Here is a 15,043-nt window from a genome sequence, read left to right on the forward strand (position 1 = left end):
GACGTGTCAACATGTTCTCCCACTGAGACGCCCCAGGCGCACGGTGCTGCTCATCCCGACTGGGCGCACTGATTTGGGCTTCAGCTGCCAACCGCACACCACTCCAGTATGGTTGACTTTTCAGCTCATGGTTACAGTTCATACTCAGGTCTGTGCCTCCCTCTAGCGGCCATCACAGAAACTGGTGGCACTTGGATAAAGTTCAGCTTTCCGCACTAGGCTAAGGGATTTTTTTTGTTTGGATCGCATTACTCGCTTGAAGTCTCGGCGCCCTTTGCACAATGGTCATTGCACCGGACTGTTGCAATATTAGTCATTCGAACTGCTCTAAGTGCGAGAGCACTCTGCATCTTTTTTGCACAATTGTCCAAAAAAAAAAAAAAAAAAAAAAAAGTACCGGCATTACCAGATAACTAGCATCCCTTTATTGCTCAGTGATTGTTTTTCTCAATGTCTGTATGTCCCAAAAGTGTTCTCTGTCAATTGACTGTCTGTTGTCGTACTAGAGCGGCTCCAACTAAAGCGGCTCCAATAAAGATGATTCTGGTTTTCTTTATTTCCATATGGAGGAGTTAAGCAGGGAGATGCGCACGTGGGAGCTATGGCAATCAGCTCCCAGTCTTAAACTCTGCAGCCACACCAGGAAGATGCCAGATTGGACCTTTGTCTTTGCCGATTGCTGTGCTGTGTTCTCTCTCGTCCGCATATTGGACTCTGTTCCTAGCTGGATGTTTTTTGTACTCTTGCTTGCGCCCCATAAATTCTGGCATTTTCCTTGTAATCCCCCTTGCTTTACTTCTTCGTCGTTTAGTTGCTCTTTGCACTTTGAATTCTGTTTGTTTGCAATTCTCCATACTCGTAAGTAGTGCTTTATCTTTACTAGTCTTTTAGATTTGGACTTAGTTTTACCTACTCATTAGTAGCAACGTTTTTTAATTTATTTATTGGAATACAGACTTTGTGTTACTCTGCTGTGTCTGATTTGGGGTCCGACCAGCTGCATATTGTTACAATAAAATTTGAGGCTACACGGCTACAAATCTTCCAAATGAACACACGCGCTAACCCACATGCTCTTGATGCTGCGGTGTTATATTCTGCAGTCTCCTCTTTGCTGCACAGCTCCGTTCTCTCGTAGCCCTCATTTTCCTCTCGGATAAACTGTATTTCCTTACTGTAGCTAACAGGAGATCCTGTTTTTTCTTTTGTTGTTGTTGTTGTTGTTGTCGTTTATTCCGACTGCTCAGTGCAATGCTATGTGGTATTTGCATTTCCCCGCTGTGCTAACCAACAATGGAAAACAGAGCCAAACCAGTACTATGCAGTGGAAGAGTGGCATCGAAAAAGTTATTATTACAAGTGTAACTACCAAAAATGATCATCCATTTCCTGTAGTGCTTGAATCGAGATTCTAACCCAGAACCTCAGACTGTGAGGCAGACGGGCTAACTGTTAGTTGACCGAGCTGGCCCGATGCTGTCATTTACTGCTAAAATTACTGGATCTTGTAGCTTTTAGCTAACTGACCATTATTGTGATTAACAGTGGTCAACAAACCATTTTCAGGGTCAGTACTAACTGAGCAGTCCGTTTATATTGCGTTAATATTTGAACAAACTGCAAACTGTCCTCCCAGTGGGTACTAAAAGAGACCAAACATGCCTGACACGTGGTCAGTGACATCATGGGATAGAAGCTCTTCCTCATTCACTTCTAGTCGGGGAGCTGAGTCGACCAAGAGCCCAGTGACCTTAACACGTCAAACTTGTGGCCATGTGTTTTTAGATAATTTAATTATTTGTAAGAAAAACTTCAAGGGAAAAGCTTTCACGCTTCTTAAGGAACTAGAAGATGACACGTTTAATGTTCAGCGATGCTTTCTGGGTAAGTCACTTGCCGTGGTCTCACGTGGTAAGAAGAAACTAAATTCTTTATTAATAATGACATTGTTTAAAGCAGGGGTGGGTAAAATGTTGTGCTCAGGGGCTATATTTGCTCTTTAAATCAAACAAATAGCCCAGCTCATTCGGAGATGCGGTAACAAAAAAAAACCCAAAAAAATTCAACATATGTACAATAGTTCATTTTAATAATGAAATAATGACCATTTTTAGTTTAGTCTTTAAAATGTATTTAATTATAATGAAGGAACCAATTGTCATTTTTATTACTATTTTTTATGTATTATTTTTAAAAAATCGATTCACAAATTATTTAAAATACTGCACATAATGAAAATAAACAATGCATTTGAATTAGCACATTAGGAAATTAATTAATGCAACAAAAATCCTTCCAGATTTTTCTTATTCTTTAAATGTATTATTTCTAATTTATCCTAATTTATTACTTAATAGTCAATAAAATGAATGCAAATGAGGATTAAAATGTATTATTTTACAAATATTGTATTATTATTGTTATTTACAACAAATCAATTAGCTAATTATTTAATGAGAACAATCTAATAAAAATGGATACAAATTGCAAACAATTTGAGGAAAAAAACAGATGAATGAATGCAGCAAATATTACGGAATTAAAAATCTTGATAATGTAGAGTCAACATGGTGCTCATGGGCTCACCAGTGATGGGGCTTTGTGATTTTCTAGGTATGTTGTAGATTGAAAATGTATAGAAATAAAGTGTTGGATATTGATTTTTGTCTGTTTCCTACATTGTTAAATCATTGTTAATCATTATTGTGAGAAATCATTAACATGATCAGCGTCTTCATAGATTAATATGATGCATTAACAATAATGTTTCTGGTAACCTTGATTGTCCTCGCAGTTAAAAACAATTACTGAAGCTGCATTGTATGGCAATGCTCCCCACAGTTATTCTAAAAAGCAAGTTCTGCTTTTCTTCCCAATAGCGGGTATAGGATTACCTCAAGGACATGTGGCAATAGTGCTCAGCAAAGTTTGTCATTGCGCTGTTCTTTTTATTTATTTATTTATTTATTTTTAATGCAACTGTACGCGTCGTCTGCTCCTCACAGAGGTCCGATTTTACCTCCCATGCTGGCTATGAAGCCCTGGTGCAACGCTTGCGAGATGGAAGACAAATGTGCAAAGATGTGGAAGAGCTGCTGAGAATGAGGTACGAATCATATTTGCTGAAAGTGAATTATTACACAGCTGGGGGCGGAGCACCACATTATGGGCCCCCATACAGCGCCTTCAAAACTGGACCCCATCAAAAATATTTTGTGAATTGGTGTTGGGGAGGTGTAGGTGGGTGCAGACAGAGTTTCCCTTCCAGCAATGATTTGTCAACTACAGGGTGGGAGGGAATAATAAATAAGTCAATAAAGTAAATACAACCACATTAACCAATTTCATCAATTAAATTAATGCAATAAATATTACAAGACTCTTGACAGTAAACGCTGTGTGGGTCAGAGTGCAAATGGGGCAAGCCATATGTGGCCCGTGGGTCATAGTTTGCCTACCACTGTTCTAAAGGATCAGCAATAAAAACATAAAAACACAGTCACTGAGCAATAAGAGGTTACCAGTAATGCGGAAATGCCAATTTTCTTTTTCTTTTTTTGACAATTGTGCAAATGATGAAGAGTCCTCTAGCAATTTAGAGCAGTTTTGAAATGACTAATAGAACAATAGTCTGGTGCAGTGACCATTGCACAAATGGCGCAGAGGCTTCAAAAATTATCCAGTTTCAAGTGACTAGTAGTGTAATAATCTGGAACAATGTCAATTGTGCAAATGGTGCAGATATTTCTCAAGCACACGAGTGTCCAGTTTTGGTCAACAACAGATAAGCAAGTAGTGCAGTGTGGCGAGACTACTACAGTGAGTGCACGAGTAATGTATAAGTGGCCCGACAGAGACGTGACTACAATCTCAAGACAAAAATTGGCAGCATGTTACAATGGAATTGTCAGTTAACTCTTTAAGCAGTTAATGGCAAGAGGGAAGAAGAACGTGTTGGAACGTCTGCTAGTTGTAGTTTGCAAAAACAAACTGGTGATGACAACCTGGACAGACATCTGCACGGACAGGTAAAAGGATCTTTTCACGAATGTATGAGAGTTAAAAAATTTTAAAAATGATGATAAAAGACTCCTGTAATTCCCAGAACAGACCTAATCATCTTTATAATAGCTTCACTTTTGGTACAGCTCTTGTCTTGGATCTCATGTTGTGATTGTACAAAATGTGAATGTACCAAAATGATGTGAAGTGTCACAAGCGTTTACTTTTGTAGCGTTTCATGCACAGGGCGGCAGCAGAGGAAAAGTACGGGAGGGAACTGGTGACCATAGCCCACAAAGCTGGAGGACACGCTGAGATCAGGTGGACATCTAGTTGACTCATTAATCATCTACCTGGAGTTCACTCATTATGGAACACAATGCCAGACCAGGATAATAATGAAATAATCTCTTATTATAATACTCCCATACAGCACTCTGAAAAACTCCTTCGAGCAGCTAAAAACACGTAAGTACATCCAGTGTAGGAATACTGTATATCCACTGCTCTCTAAAAAAGTGCATACCTTAAGTATACTACCTTCGACAATGAGCCACATGCTGCTTTACCAAGCCTAAAGATATTCATAGCTGTGCAGTGAGTGCAAATTTGAACGTAATCTTGAGGAACAATTAGTTGTACCTCTAACTGCACTCCACTGTTAACAGGAACCGAGTACAGTACAAAAGGACACAAACAGAAACCATCTCATGGGAGTCATTTACACATTTAAGACCTAAATCCCTGTCGACCAATAGACAGACAGCATATTTAGCTCCGCCATAGGACAATAAAGTTTGAAGAAATCGTCTCATGTAAAGAACCACAGTGCTTGACTGCATATGCTGTACTGTTTGTGGTATTTGTGGCTCCAGAGATGGAGAACATGGGAAACTTTCACATCCAACTGTCAGAAGCATTGAAAGAGGAGGTGAAAAAGGTGGAGGTGTTCAGGGAACGGCAGAAAGAGCAGAGGAAGAAGGTACTTGGCCAATTGCTATGAAGGATTTGTAATATCATCACATGCAAGGTCGGAGCTGTCCTCACAGTGTTTTCCCTCACAGTTTGAAAGCATCATGGAGAAAGTGCAGAAGAGAAAGGTGTCTTTGTTCAGGAAAACCACGGAGGTAATGACACGATGGATGGAAGAGTTATTTATTTATTAATTATTTACATGGTGTCATATTTAAGAGCGTAAACTTGAAATATTGAGAATAAAGTTTTGACACTTGCTAGAATAAATGTTCTCATATCATGACATATATCATATATATTTATTTTTGTACATTATTTTATTTAAATAGTATCCTAATATCTAAACTGATATTTTTATATACTTAAGAATATAATACATAGAATATTAATATTAAAATAATTTATTTTGTGTTTGTGTATATATATACACACACACACACTCACACAGTGGGTACGGAAAGTATTCAGACCCCCATTTAAGTTCATTTTTTTCCCACATTAATGTACACACAGCACTCCATATTGACAGAAAAAAAACAGAATTACTAAATACTGAGCAAAGGGTCTGAATACTTTTTGGGAACGATGCAGTTTTTCACACCAGGATTTGGGGATCGTCTGCGATTCCTCCTTGCAGATCCTCTCCAGTTCTGTCAGGTTGGATGGGGAACATTGGTAGGAAGCCATTCTCAGGTCTTTCCAGAGATGCTCAATTGGGTTTAAGTCAGGGCTCGGGCCGGGCCATTCAAGAACAGTCACGGAGTTGTTCTAAAGGCACTCCTTCAGTATTTTAGCTGTGTGCTTAGGGTCATTGTTTTGTTTGAAGGTGAACCTTCGGCCCAATCTGAGGCTCCGAGTACCCTGGAGAAGGTTTTTGTCCAGGATATCCCTGTACTTGGCCGCATTCATCTTTCCTTTGATTGCAACCAGTCGTCCTGTCCCTGCAGCTGAAAAACACCCCCACAGCCTGATGCTGCCTCCACCATGCTTCACTGTTGGGACAGTATTGGACAGGTGATGAGCAGTGGCAGGTTTTCTCCACACAATTTCTATCTTGGTCTCATCAGACCAGAGAATCTTATTTCTCACCATCTTGGAGTCCTTCAGGTGTTTATTTTTTATTTTTTTTAGCAAACTCCATGCGGGCTTTCATGAATCTTGCACTGAGGAGAGGTTTCCGTCGGGCCATTCTGCCACTGGTGGAGAGCTGCAGTGATGGTTGACTTTCTCGAACCTTCTCCCATCTCCCGACTGCATCTCTGGATCTCAGCCACAGTGATCTTTGGGTTCTTCTTTACCTCTCTCACCAAGGCTCTTCTCTCCCAATTTACTCAGTTTAGCCGGACGGAAAACTAGGAAGGGTTCTGGTCGTCCCAAACGTCTTCCATTTCAGATTTATGGAGGCTACTGTGCTCTTAGAAACCTTAAGTGCAGCAGAATTTTTTTGTAACCTTGGCCAGATCTGTGCCTTGCCACAATTCTGTTTCTGAGCTCTTCAGGCAGTTCCTTTGACCTCATGATTTTCTTATTTGCTCTGACACGCACTGTGAGCTCTAAGGTCTTATGTAGACAGGTGTGTGGCTTTTCTAATCAAGTCCAATCAGTATAATCAATCACAGGTGGAGAACCATCAGAAGGATGATCAGAAGAAATGGACAGCACCCGAGTTAAATATATGAGTGTCACAGCAAAGGGTCTGCATACTTATGGCTGTGTGATATTTAAGTTTTTCTTTTTTAATAAATCAGCATAAATTTCAACAATTCCGTTTTTTTCCTGTCAATATGGGGTGCTGTGTGTACATTAATGAGGGGTAAAATGAACTTTCATTATTTTAACAAATGGCTGCAATATAACAAAGAGTGAAAAATTTTAGGGGGTCTGAAAACTTTCCATACCAACTGTATATATAAAATGTGATGTTGGTCTTGTTTGCGTTTTTTAAGAATTTTAATTTTCAAAATATTGGCCATTTGTTGCAAGGCGAAATCATTAATATTATCATTAATAAATATAATAATACATGTACTTTAAATATATTTTGTATATTATGATCATGCATTATATTTGTATCATATAAAACAAAGAAAATGTCATGGCATCCCCAAAGTAAAATGTCACTTACTAATGCTGTAGCAAACTCGGAAATTTACGACCTTAAGTTATAACGACACATTTACTACTGAAATATTCCCGAATTCCCAGCAGTCTTGAATGAAGCATGAGTCCAAATTGATTGTTTTCATGTCATCACTCCAATATGCTTGGCCACAAAGCATTTCATTGGCCCGCCATGCAATTCTAACTAAGAAATAAAACCTCAGAGAAACGCCAAATCATTTCAGCCTCAAATGCTCATAAAATAGGATAGATAACATAAATAGCTGCCCAATTCTTCTCATCCCCCTCTCCGACCCACAGTCAAAGAAAAACTATGAGGTGAGATGCAAGGAGGCGGACGAGGCCGAACAAACGTCAGAGAAGACCGTCGTTGCAGTCAAAAACGGGGAAAAGGTACAAAGCGTCTGTGTACTAATGTGCTGTTATTTGAAGGATTCAAAGAAGACGTAAGTGATAAAATGACACTGCTTGCCTTCATGACCTTGCGTAATTCTTAAACCGAATGGGCCGGCACGAAACATACCAGCAAAACGTGCGAGTAAAATGAATACTGTACATTGTAAAACATATTTGTTATAAGACCATTGAAGCAACATTAAGTAATAAATCCACCTCAAAATTCTTCGATTCGATTCTGGAGCGCTACTTGCAGCAGCTTTTGCTGTTGCCACGGCAACCTCACATCAGCTGTTTTAGTGGTCTATGACGTAGCTGAACCAGCCAGGATGCTTGTCATGTTGTGTTAGCAATCGGGATGGCTGTTTGATTACATTTCCCTGACTGACTATAGGGAGAAATAAAACAATTGGTTTAAAAAAAAAATACATTGAAATATTGAAAGAATATGTCTTAATGTTCTGAACTCCTTTTTCCATTCTATTGTAGCTGTATACATTCCTCTTGGTCTATTTTTTGAATGTCACAAAAACTATTGAAATAAATGTTTGTTGGTTTTTTTTTTAACAATATTTAAATTTCTTGAGATGCACCTGTATATTCACAATGAAACGTGTTCTCTTTTTGTTGAATATACGACAGGCACGCCACAGGGCCAAGCAATGCAGACAGGCAGCGTGTGAAGCAGGTATGATACCGGGTCGCCTGCCCTTTCTTTTATTTTCACTGCCTGTGTGTTGCTGTTTTGTATGACCTGCAAAGTCCACCCAGCAGGTGTCCACCTGCTGAGGTAGTATCAGAGCCATAACAGAGGTGATAGCTGTGCCTCTGCGTAATGACACTCACCCGTTGTGTTGAAAGCAATCGTTGCTCTGCAACAATGACCTAAAGGGGTGGTTTGCAAGTTCAAAAACAAAACACTTTTTGTCATCTTTCTTAAGAGTTATTATTATTTGACAGTAGTGGATGGCACCCTCGCAGTCTCACGCTGACCTTTTACATTGTTACCCCAGAAAAATGCCTTATTTGTAATGGCGCGTTACTATAACACTAAATGTTATCAGTTTGAAGTTTTATTTATTGCAAGGCTGCGGGGATGAGATGATTGTGCCCACGAGTGCGTGACAAATGATTGACACAAATCACACATGGCACACATCAAAAGGTTACGATAATGCTCAAATTTTGAAAGATAGCACATCATTTTTTCTATTAAAAATGGAACTATAAATCCAACATTTGAAATATTTTTTTAAATTAAAAAAAAAACAAAAACTGTAATGTAAATTGTCACACATTTTTCACCTAAATTTGTTCATACATTTATACATTTAAATGTGATATTTATTCATTAAATATAAAACAACCAATGAAAAATGTTCACCCATTTATTTAAAATTGTAAATAAATGTGAAGGTAACAAGATTTTACAGTTTTTTAATTTTTACATATTTAACAGTCAATGTTACAAGATATGCCATTGCACCTGCTAAGATAAAAGAATTCCTGACCTTTTGACAGAGAAGTCGTACTTGACCAACATTGATCAGCTGGAAAGTGTTCGCCAGGATTGGGAGGAAACGCACAGAAGCACGTGTGAGGTAACTTGACCGGTTTGACACACAGCCACAAGGAGGAAGTTCAAACAACTTCCTGATTATCGACACCACTCTGCCTCATGTTGGGAAACGCGGGTCACGTGCAGTGAATCAGCTAAACGTGGAACACATCCTGATGCTAAAAATGTGGACGTGATCTCATAGGTGTTTCAGCAAATGGAGACCGATCGCATCGGCGTGCTCAGGTGCACCTTGTGGGACCATTGCAATCACATCTCCATGCAGTGCGTCAAAGACGACGAGGCAAGTGCACACTATTTGGTGACTTTTGTGTGCAAGGCCTGTGTTCAGAGCTGGCCCAAGCCTCCGTGGGGCCCCTAAGCAAAATGTAATTTTGGGTTCAGCCTTTTCTACCAATAATACTGCTTATTGATCATTCTTACAGCAGTTACACTGTTGCAACTTTGCAGCTCTGGCAGTCTTGTTCACATGATCCCATTTTCAGCCAGACATGTCTTTACCATGTACTGCATGTATTTTAGTGCATATCATTCAGGTCAAATCAAACTAAGAAAAACAACCAGTATTAGGTGGTGCCTTGACTTACGAGTTTACATTGTTCCGTGGCGACACTCGTACCGCAAAGCACTTGCATCTCTAATCATCTTTCCCCAATGAAATGAATGGAAATGCCATTAATCTGTTCCAGCCACCCCAGAAAATACTAGGAAATATTTTTAACAAGCTTTTAATTCAAACAAAATTTTTTTGAAAGTAAATTTCAATTGGGAGAGACAATAAACAGAACTTGTCTTTTAATTATATTGTATTCATATTATATATATTTTGCCAAACTGCTGCTTGTTGTGAAACTAGCTGCCATTATTTGGCGCTCATAACTAAAATTTTACTCGCAACCCAAGAAAAAAAAAAGAAAAACAGTCAAGCGACGGCTCGGATCTCCAAAAACTCTTAGGTCAGGTTACAAGTAAGTCGGGGTACCACTGCATGATGCATTTCTTGTAAAAGTTTGTTTTTTTTCGTTCAAAAAAATGCAACAGCAATGTTCAAAAACAGTTTGTAGTGCAAGAAAAAGTGCAACAACATAAAATCTTAACCTTAAAATTTTGAAATAACTTCAAATGTAAACTAAAAATGTTAAATACAGTAAAACAAACCAAGCAAATACTGTAAATTATGTAACCGAATAGTTACTTGTGACCTTTTTTTAAAGTAAAAAAATAAATAAAATCAAGTTAATAATTAGGTCTTAAAACTACGTAAAAATGAGAGTTTTTAGTTCAAAGTCTCTCTCATTTCAGTTCTTCGAGGAGGTAAGGAAGCACCTGGAGCACTGCGACATCAACACAGACAACAACTGTTTCATTGAGATGAAAACGACAGGGTGGCACCCACCAGGTGATTCCTCACATTTTTCCATCCATATACAGACAAACCACCATTGACACTCACATTAACACCTATGGAAAATTCAAAGTTTTCAATAAACCTAGCATGGATGTTTTGGGAATGTGGGAAGAAGCCAAGTACCCGGAGAGCATGCAAACGCCATCAAGATTCAAACCCTGAACCTCAGAACTGTGAGGCAGACGGGTTAACCACATGGTCCACTCACAGTTACATTTTATTCAATTGTTTTGGATGTACGAATGACAACCATTAAGAACTGCCTGACACAGCATGTTGGTTTTTTTTCTACCTTAGTTCTCTCTACTGGATTTGGTGCGTCATTGCCTCACCAAATGCTGGTGGATTGTTAGACAAAAGTAGTGCTCAGCCTCCATCTTGTGGACTCTATAGGCGATTGTAAACCTTTTTAGGAGGACCGTCAATTACTCACAGAGTTTTCCTATTTGTGGCATGGCTCCGTCCACACTGCACTCTATCTCCCATTCATGCCATATAAACAGTAAACAACAAATTCTTGCAACACACAACGTTATCCTTATCCGCACCAAAGCCAACTTCTTGTTTTGTTGTCACAGAGCCCATCGTATTTGAAAGCTATTACGAGAGGGACACCACGTCCGGGGACAGAAATGGCGTCGCCCGCTTCACCGGGGGCAGGGAAGACATCATGAGGAGGACCTCGGATCCTCTACTGGGAGCTTCTGTGGAGATTGCAGTCGGTCACCCCTCAATAGTGTCCTCTAGTGGGGAAGGTAATTCTTGTGCCATTTATATTTACAGAGTTGATGCACTGAAAGGACAATTGATCAGCATCTTCGCTACCTTCTTCTCTGTGCTTGATGTGATACCTTCAGATGGGTCATATGCATCTTTGCTGGGCCTCCAGCAGCCAGCAGTGGACGAGGATGCCTACGTCGCGCTTTACAACTACACTGCACAGGTCTATGGAAAACCATTAGAGCATATACTGTATTTCATATCCTTCGTTCCATAAGGTCCATGGTACTAGTATGATTTTTGTCTTTATTAGTAAGACAATTATGCGCTCAAGTAGAACGACTGTCTTACTAGTGATGTTTTTTCCACCATTGGTGCCTACGACTAGGTCTTTCTCAACGTTTGGTTCCACTACTAGTGCCAATTTTGGCCTACTAGTACACAATTAAACCTTACGAATAATCTACTGCCCTGCACTAGTAATACTAATAGGCCCGGCTAGTAGGCATAAGTCAGGCATTAGTAGTCTACTGGACCCTACTAGTAGCACCAAAATGCCTTATAGTAGTTTTGCCTCACGAGCAGCAACATTTCGTCGTCCTACTAGTATGCCAAAGTGCAGAAATGTCATACAGCGGTGGAAGGCAGTAGTGGGGAAAAAAACATGGCTAGTATGAACACTATTTTACTAGTGCGCTTACTAGTGAGGACACAGAGTGTACTAATACATGGACCTTAAGCTAAACTTTATGGAAAGATGCCTGAGCATTTATTCCATAGCCTTGATAACCAGCTTGATGTTCTTGTATTAGTACACTATTTGTCCTCACTAGAAGGACCACTTCAGCATACTAGCAGGACAACAACATCTTACTAGTGAGGGAAAACTGTCTGCTAGTTGACAACTGTGTGGTACTAGCACTACTAGTGGCATAAAAGTGTACTAGTTAACATCTAGCTCTTCGCTGGTAGTACTAGTAATGGGAAGATGTCAACTAGTGTGCAGTTTTGCCTCCTTAGTAACATGTACTTGTTCTAATAGTTTTCCAAAGTTGTCCAACTCGTGCAGAAATGTCATGCAGTAGTAACAAAAATGTTTATCATTAAGACCGTTGTTGTACAAGTTAGCGGAATTGTCTTACTAGTGAAGACAAAGTGCGTACTCGTATATGGACCCTAAGGTGGGTATCAAGCATATTGTATAACCGCTCAAATGGCTTTCCATACAGGTCCTCACCCAAAGACACGGTTTTGTAAGTGAGTATTCGTTCCGATTAAAACTTGTTGGGTTGGTCCTTCTTGTTTGATCTAATCAGGTGGAAGACGAGCTGACGGTCAAAAGAGGTGACGTGGTTCAGGTCCTGGAGCGCAGCGAGGACGGCTGGTGGACCGTGGCGAGAAACGGGCAGGAGGGACTCGTGCCTGGGAACTATTTGGGCAAACTCTGAATAGATTCACTGTAGGAAAATGGTCAGATGAAACTAAAACATAAGTGAGTTACTGTCCGAAACGGGCAAGTCAACATACAGTATAAGGGCTCTATTTTCATGGACTGCGCAAGTCTGTGCGGCCTTTTCGATTGTCGTGCAAGACTCGCTGCTCGAGTTCGCCAGTTTGGCAGGCCGGTATGTGCCAGGCTGAGCGAAGGGCTGCCCTAGGACATGCGCCTGGCGGAGTGACAATTTGGTGTCAGAAAGTCCTTTTCATACCACGTCTAAATTTTGACGCACCTAGTAAAACGCAATTTTGGTGATTTGGATTGGGGCACAAGGAGAAAGATTCTGAGGTTCGCGGACATGTATGGTGGAAGCCAAATGTATTGCATACAGAAATATGTGAAGCGACCAGCAAACCCTATGAATTATTATTTTTATTCTTTAAATCCTCCCACTGGCCAAGGAGGGGCACATGAAGGATTCTGCATGGAGTGGAGAGAGATGGTGTGGAAAAGTCTTTGCATCCTTCCTGATTTCTTTTGGGGGTTTTTTTTGCATGTATTTTTTCTCCCTTAATGATAAAAACCTTCATTGAAAAACTTCATTGTGTGTTTACTTGTCTTCGACTAATATTTAAATTTGTTTGAAAATGGGAAACATTAGCGTGACGAAGATGCAACAAAATAAAAAATCAGGAAGGGGGCAAACACTTTTTTCACACCGCTGTATTTAAGTCGCCTGCGGTTATCACCAGCTCATACTGGATTTAATCATGGTGTCTTTTGCCACACCGGCCAGGAGCCGTGATAATGTTCCAGTCATGCATGGATCGCTCTTAGGCACATCGACATCTCCATACGAGACCGCCATTACGCCGCATTTAAAGAGAATGAGAGGAGCCGCCTTTGATTGGCAAGGGCTTTTTAGATATGCCGGCTGTGAACGTCGGAGAAATAACAAAACCCAGTCTAACCCGCCTCAGCACAGACTTACGCCGCCAGTCGTTTTGGATTTACGCTGGTCATGAAGACAGAGCACTTACTGCTAATTACCATATTGAACCTTTTTATTAACTTTGTATTCACCTGTTTAAATCCTTGCTAAATGACGTTAAAGCACAAATCTAAAATAATTGTATCTTGAACTAAAACAATTTTGATGCAACACTGGTTTATAAAGGGTCAGAGATCGCCTTTGTGACAGCATCCCCTACTTTGGTGGTCAGTGTTGCTAGTCACCTTGAAAAAGTAATTTAGTCTCTTTACTGATTACTTGATTTTAAAAGCAACTAAGTGAGATTACAAGTTACTTCATTCGTTACATTCAGCAGATGCCAACAAAACCACCTCAACTTAAAAATGACAACAGGCTTTGCGAGTACTTTATTGGAAGTGCATTTTTAACTGGTTAAGAATGAAGCTTTCATTAAAAATAAAGACAGCCTTTTTTTTGACTTAAAGACTTTTTTTTTTTTTTTTTTTTATAAATGTCAGACTTTCTGGATTTCACTCAACATAAAGGCATTTTTTTGTGTTGTGTGTATTGACCTCCCTCATGGTTATGAACGTCTGCAAATGCCTTATCTGTAGTAAAGCCCTTTAGCAAAGCTAACATGCCTCCTTCTCATCCTTTTAACTCACTATCGGCACAATGCGGTAACGCAGGTGACGTTGATGACTAACATTAATCTGATTAGTAATACATTAAATTAATCGTTACCCCCCCCCCCCCCAAAAAACATACGTTGTCGCATTAGAGTAACATGTTACTAGCATCACATTTCGTGGTCTATAACAGTGGTCCCCAGTCGGCAGACCGGTACCTTTCTCCCATCTCCCGAGTGCATCTCTGGAGCTCAGCCACAGTGATCTTTGGGTTCTTCTTAACCTCTCTCACCGAGGCTCTTCTCCCCCAATTGTTCAGTTTGGCTGGACGGCCAGCTCTAGGAAGGGTTCTGATCGTCCCAAACGTCTTCCATTTAAGATTCATGGAGGCCACTGTGCTCTTAGGAACCTTAAGTGCAGCAGAATGTTTTTTGTAACCTTGGCCAGATCTGCGGCGACTGGCGACTGGTTAGAGACTGGTTCAATCCCGGCCCCGTCTGTGTGGAGTTTGCATGTTCTCCCTGTGCCTGTCCGGGCACTCCGGTTTCCTCCCACATCCCTAAAACATGCATGGTAGGTTAATTGACAACTCTAAATTGCCCGCAGGTGTGAATGTGAGAGTGAATGGTTGTTTGTTTGTATGTGCCCTGTGATTGGCTGGCAACCAGTTCAGGGTGTACCCCGCCTCCTGCCCGACGACAGCTGGGATAGGCTCCAGCACGCCCGCGACCCTAGTGACGAGAAGCGGCTCAGAAAATGGATGGATGGATGGATGGCCAGATCTGTGTCATCCCACAAAACT

The 15,043-nt window shown here is 40.3% G+C and overlaps 1 protein-coding gene across 3 annotated transcripts; it reads left to right on the top strand.

The window, feature by feature from the left end:
* The first annotated feature begins 1,730 nt into the window (after positions 1–1,730).
* Positions 1,731–14,243, top strand: pstpip1b (proline-serine-threonine phosphatase interacting protein 1b). Of its 3 annotated transcripts, none has more exons than XM_061668006.1 (14): positions 1,731–1,884; positions 3,006–3,106; positions 4,249–4,323; positions 4,436–4,470; positions 4,878–4,984; positions 5,067–5,129; positions 7,399–7,491; positions 8,137–8,182; positions 9,016–9,095; positions 9,258–9,356; positions 10,376–10,472; positions 11,060–11,236; positions 11,339–11,424; positions 12,518–14,243. In XM_061668006.1, exons 1-14 carry the CDS (start codon positions 1,852–1,854, stop codon positions 12,647–12,649), a joined length of 1,224 nt encoding a protein of 407 aa, XP_061523990.1. In that variant the 5' UTR covers positions 1,731–1,851; the 3' UTR covers positions 12,650–14,243. The 3 variants fall into 3 exon arrangements, with proteins under 3 accessions (XP_061523990.1, XP_061524000.1, XP_061524008.1); XM_061668016.1 differs by having other exon boundaries at positions 12,431–12,611; XM_061668024.1 differs by lacking the exon at positions 7,399–7,491.
* The last annotated feature ends 800 nt before the right edge of the window (positions 14,244–15,043 follow it).

This window comes from Phycodurus eques, chromosome 2 (genome assembly GCF_024500275.1).
Source record: "Phycodurus eques isolate BA_2022a chromosome 2, UOR_Pequ_1.1, whole genome shotgun sequence".
In the NCBI taxonomy this organism is placed as follows: Eukaryota; Metazoa; Chordata; class Actinopteri; order Syngnathiformes; family Syngnathidae; genus Phycodurus; species Phycodurus eques.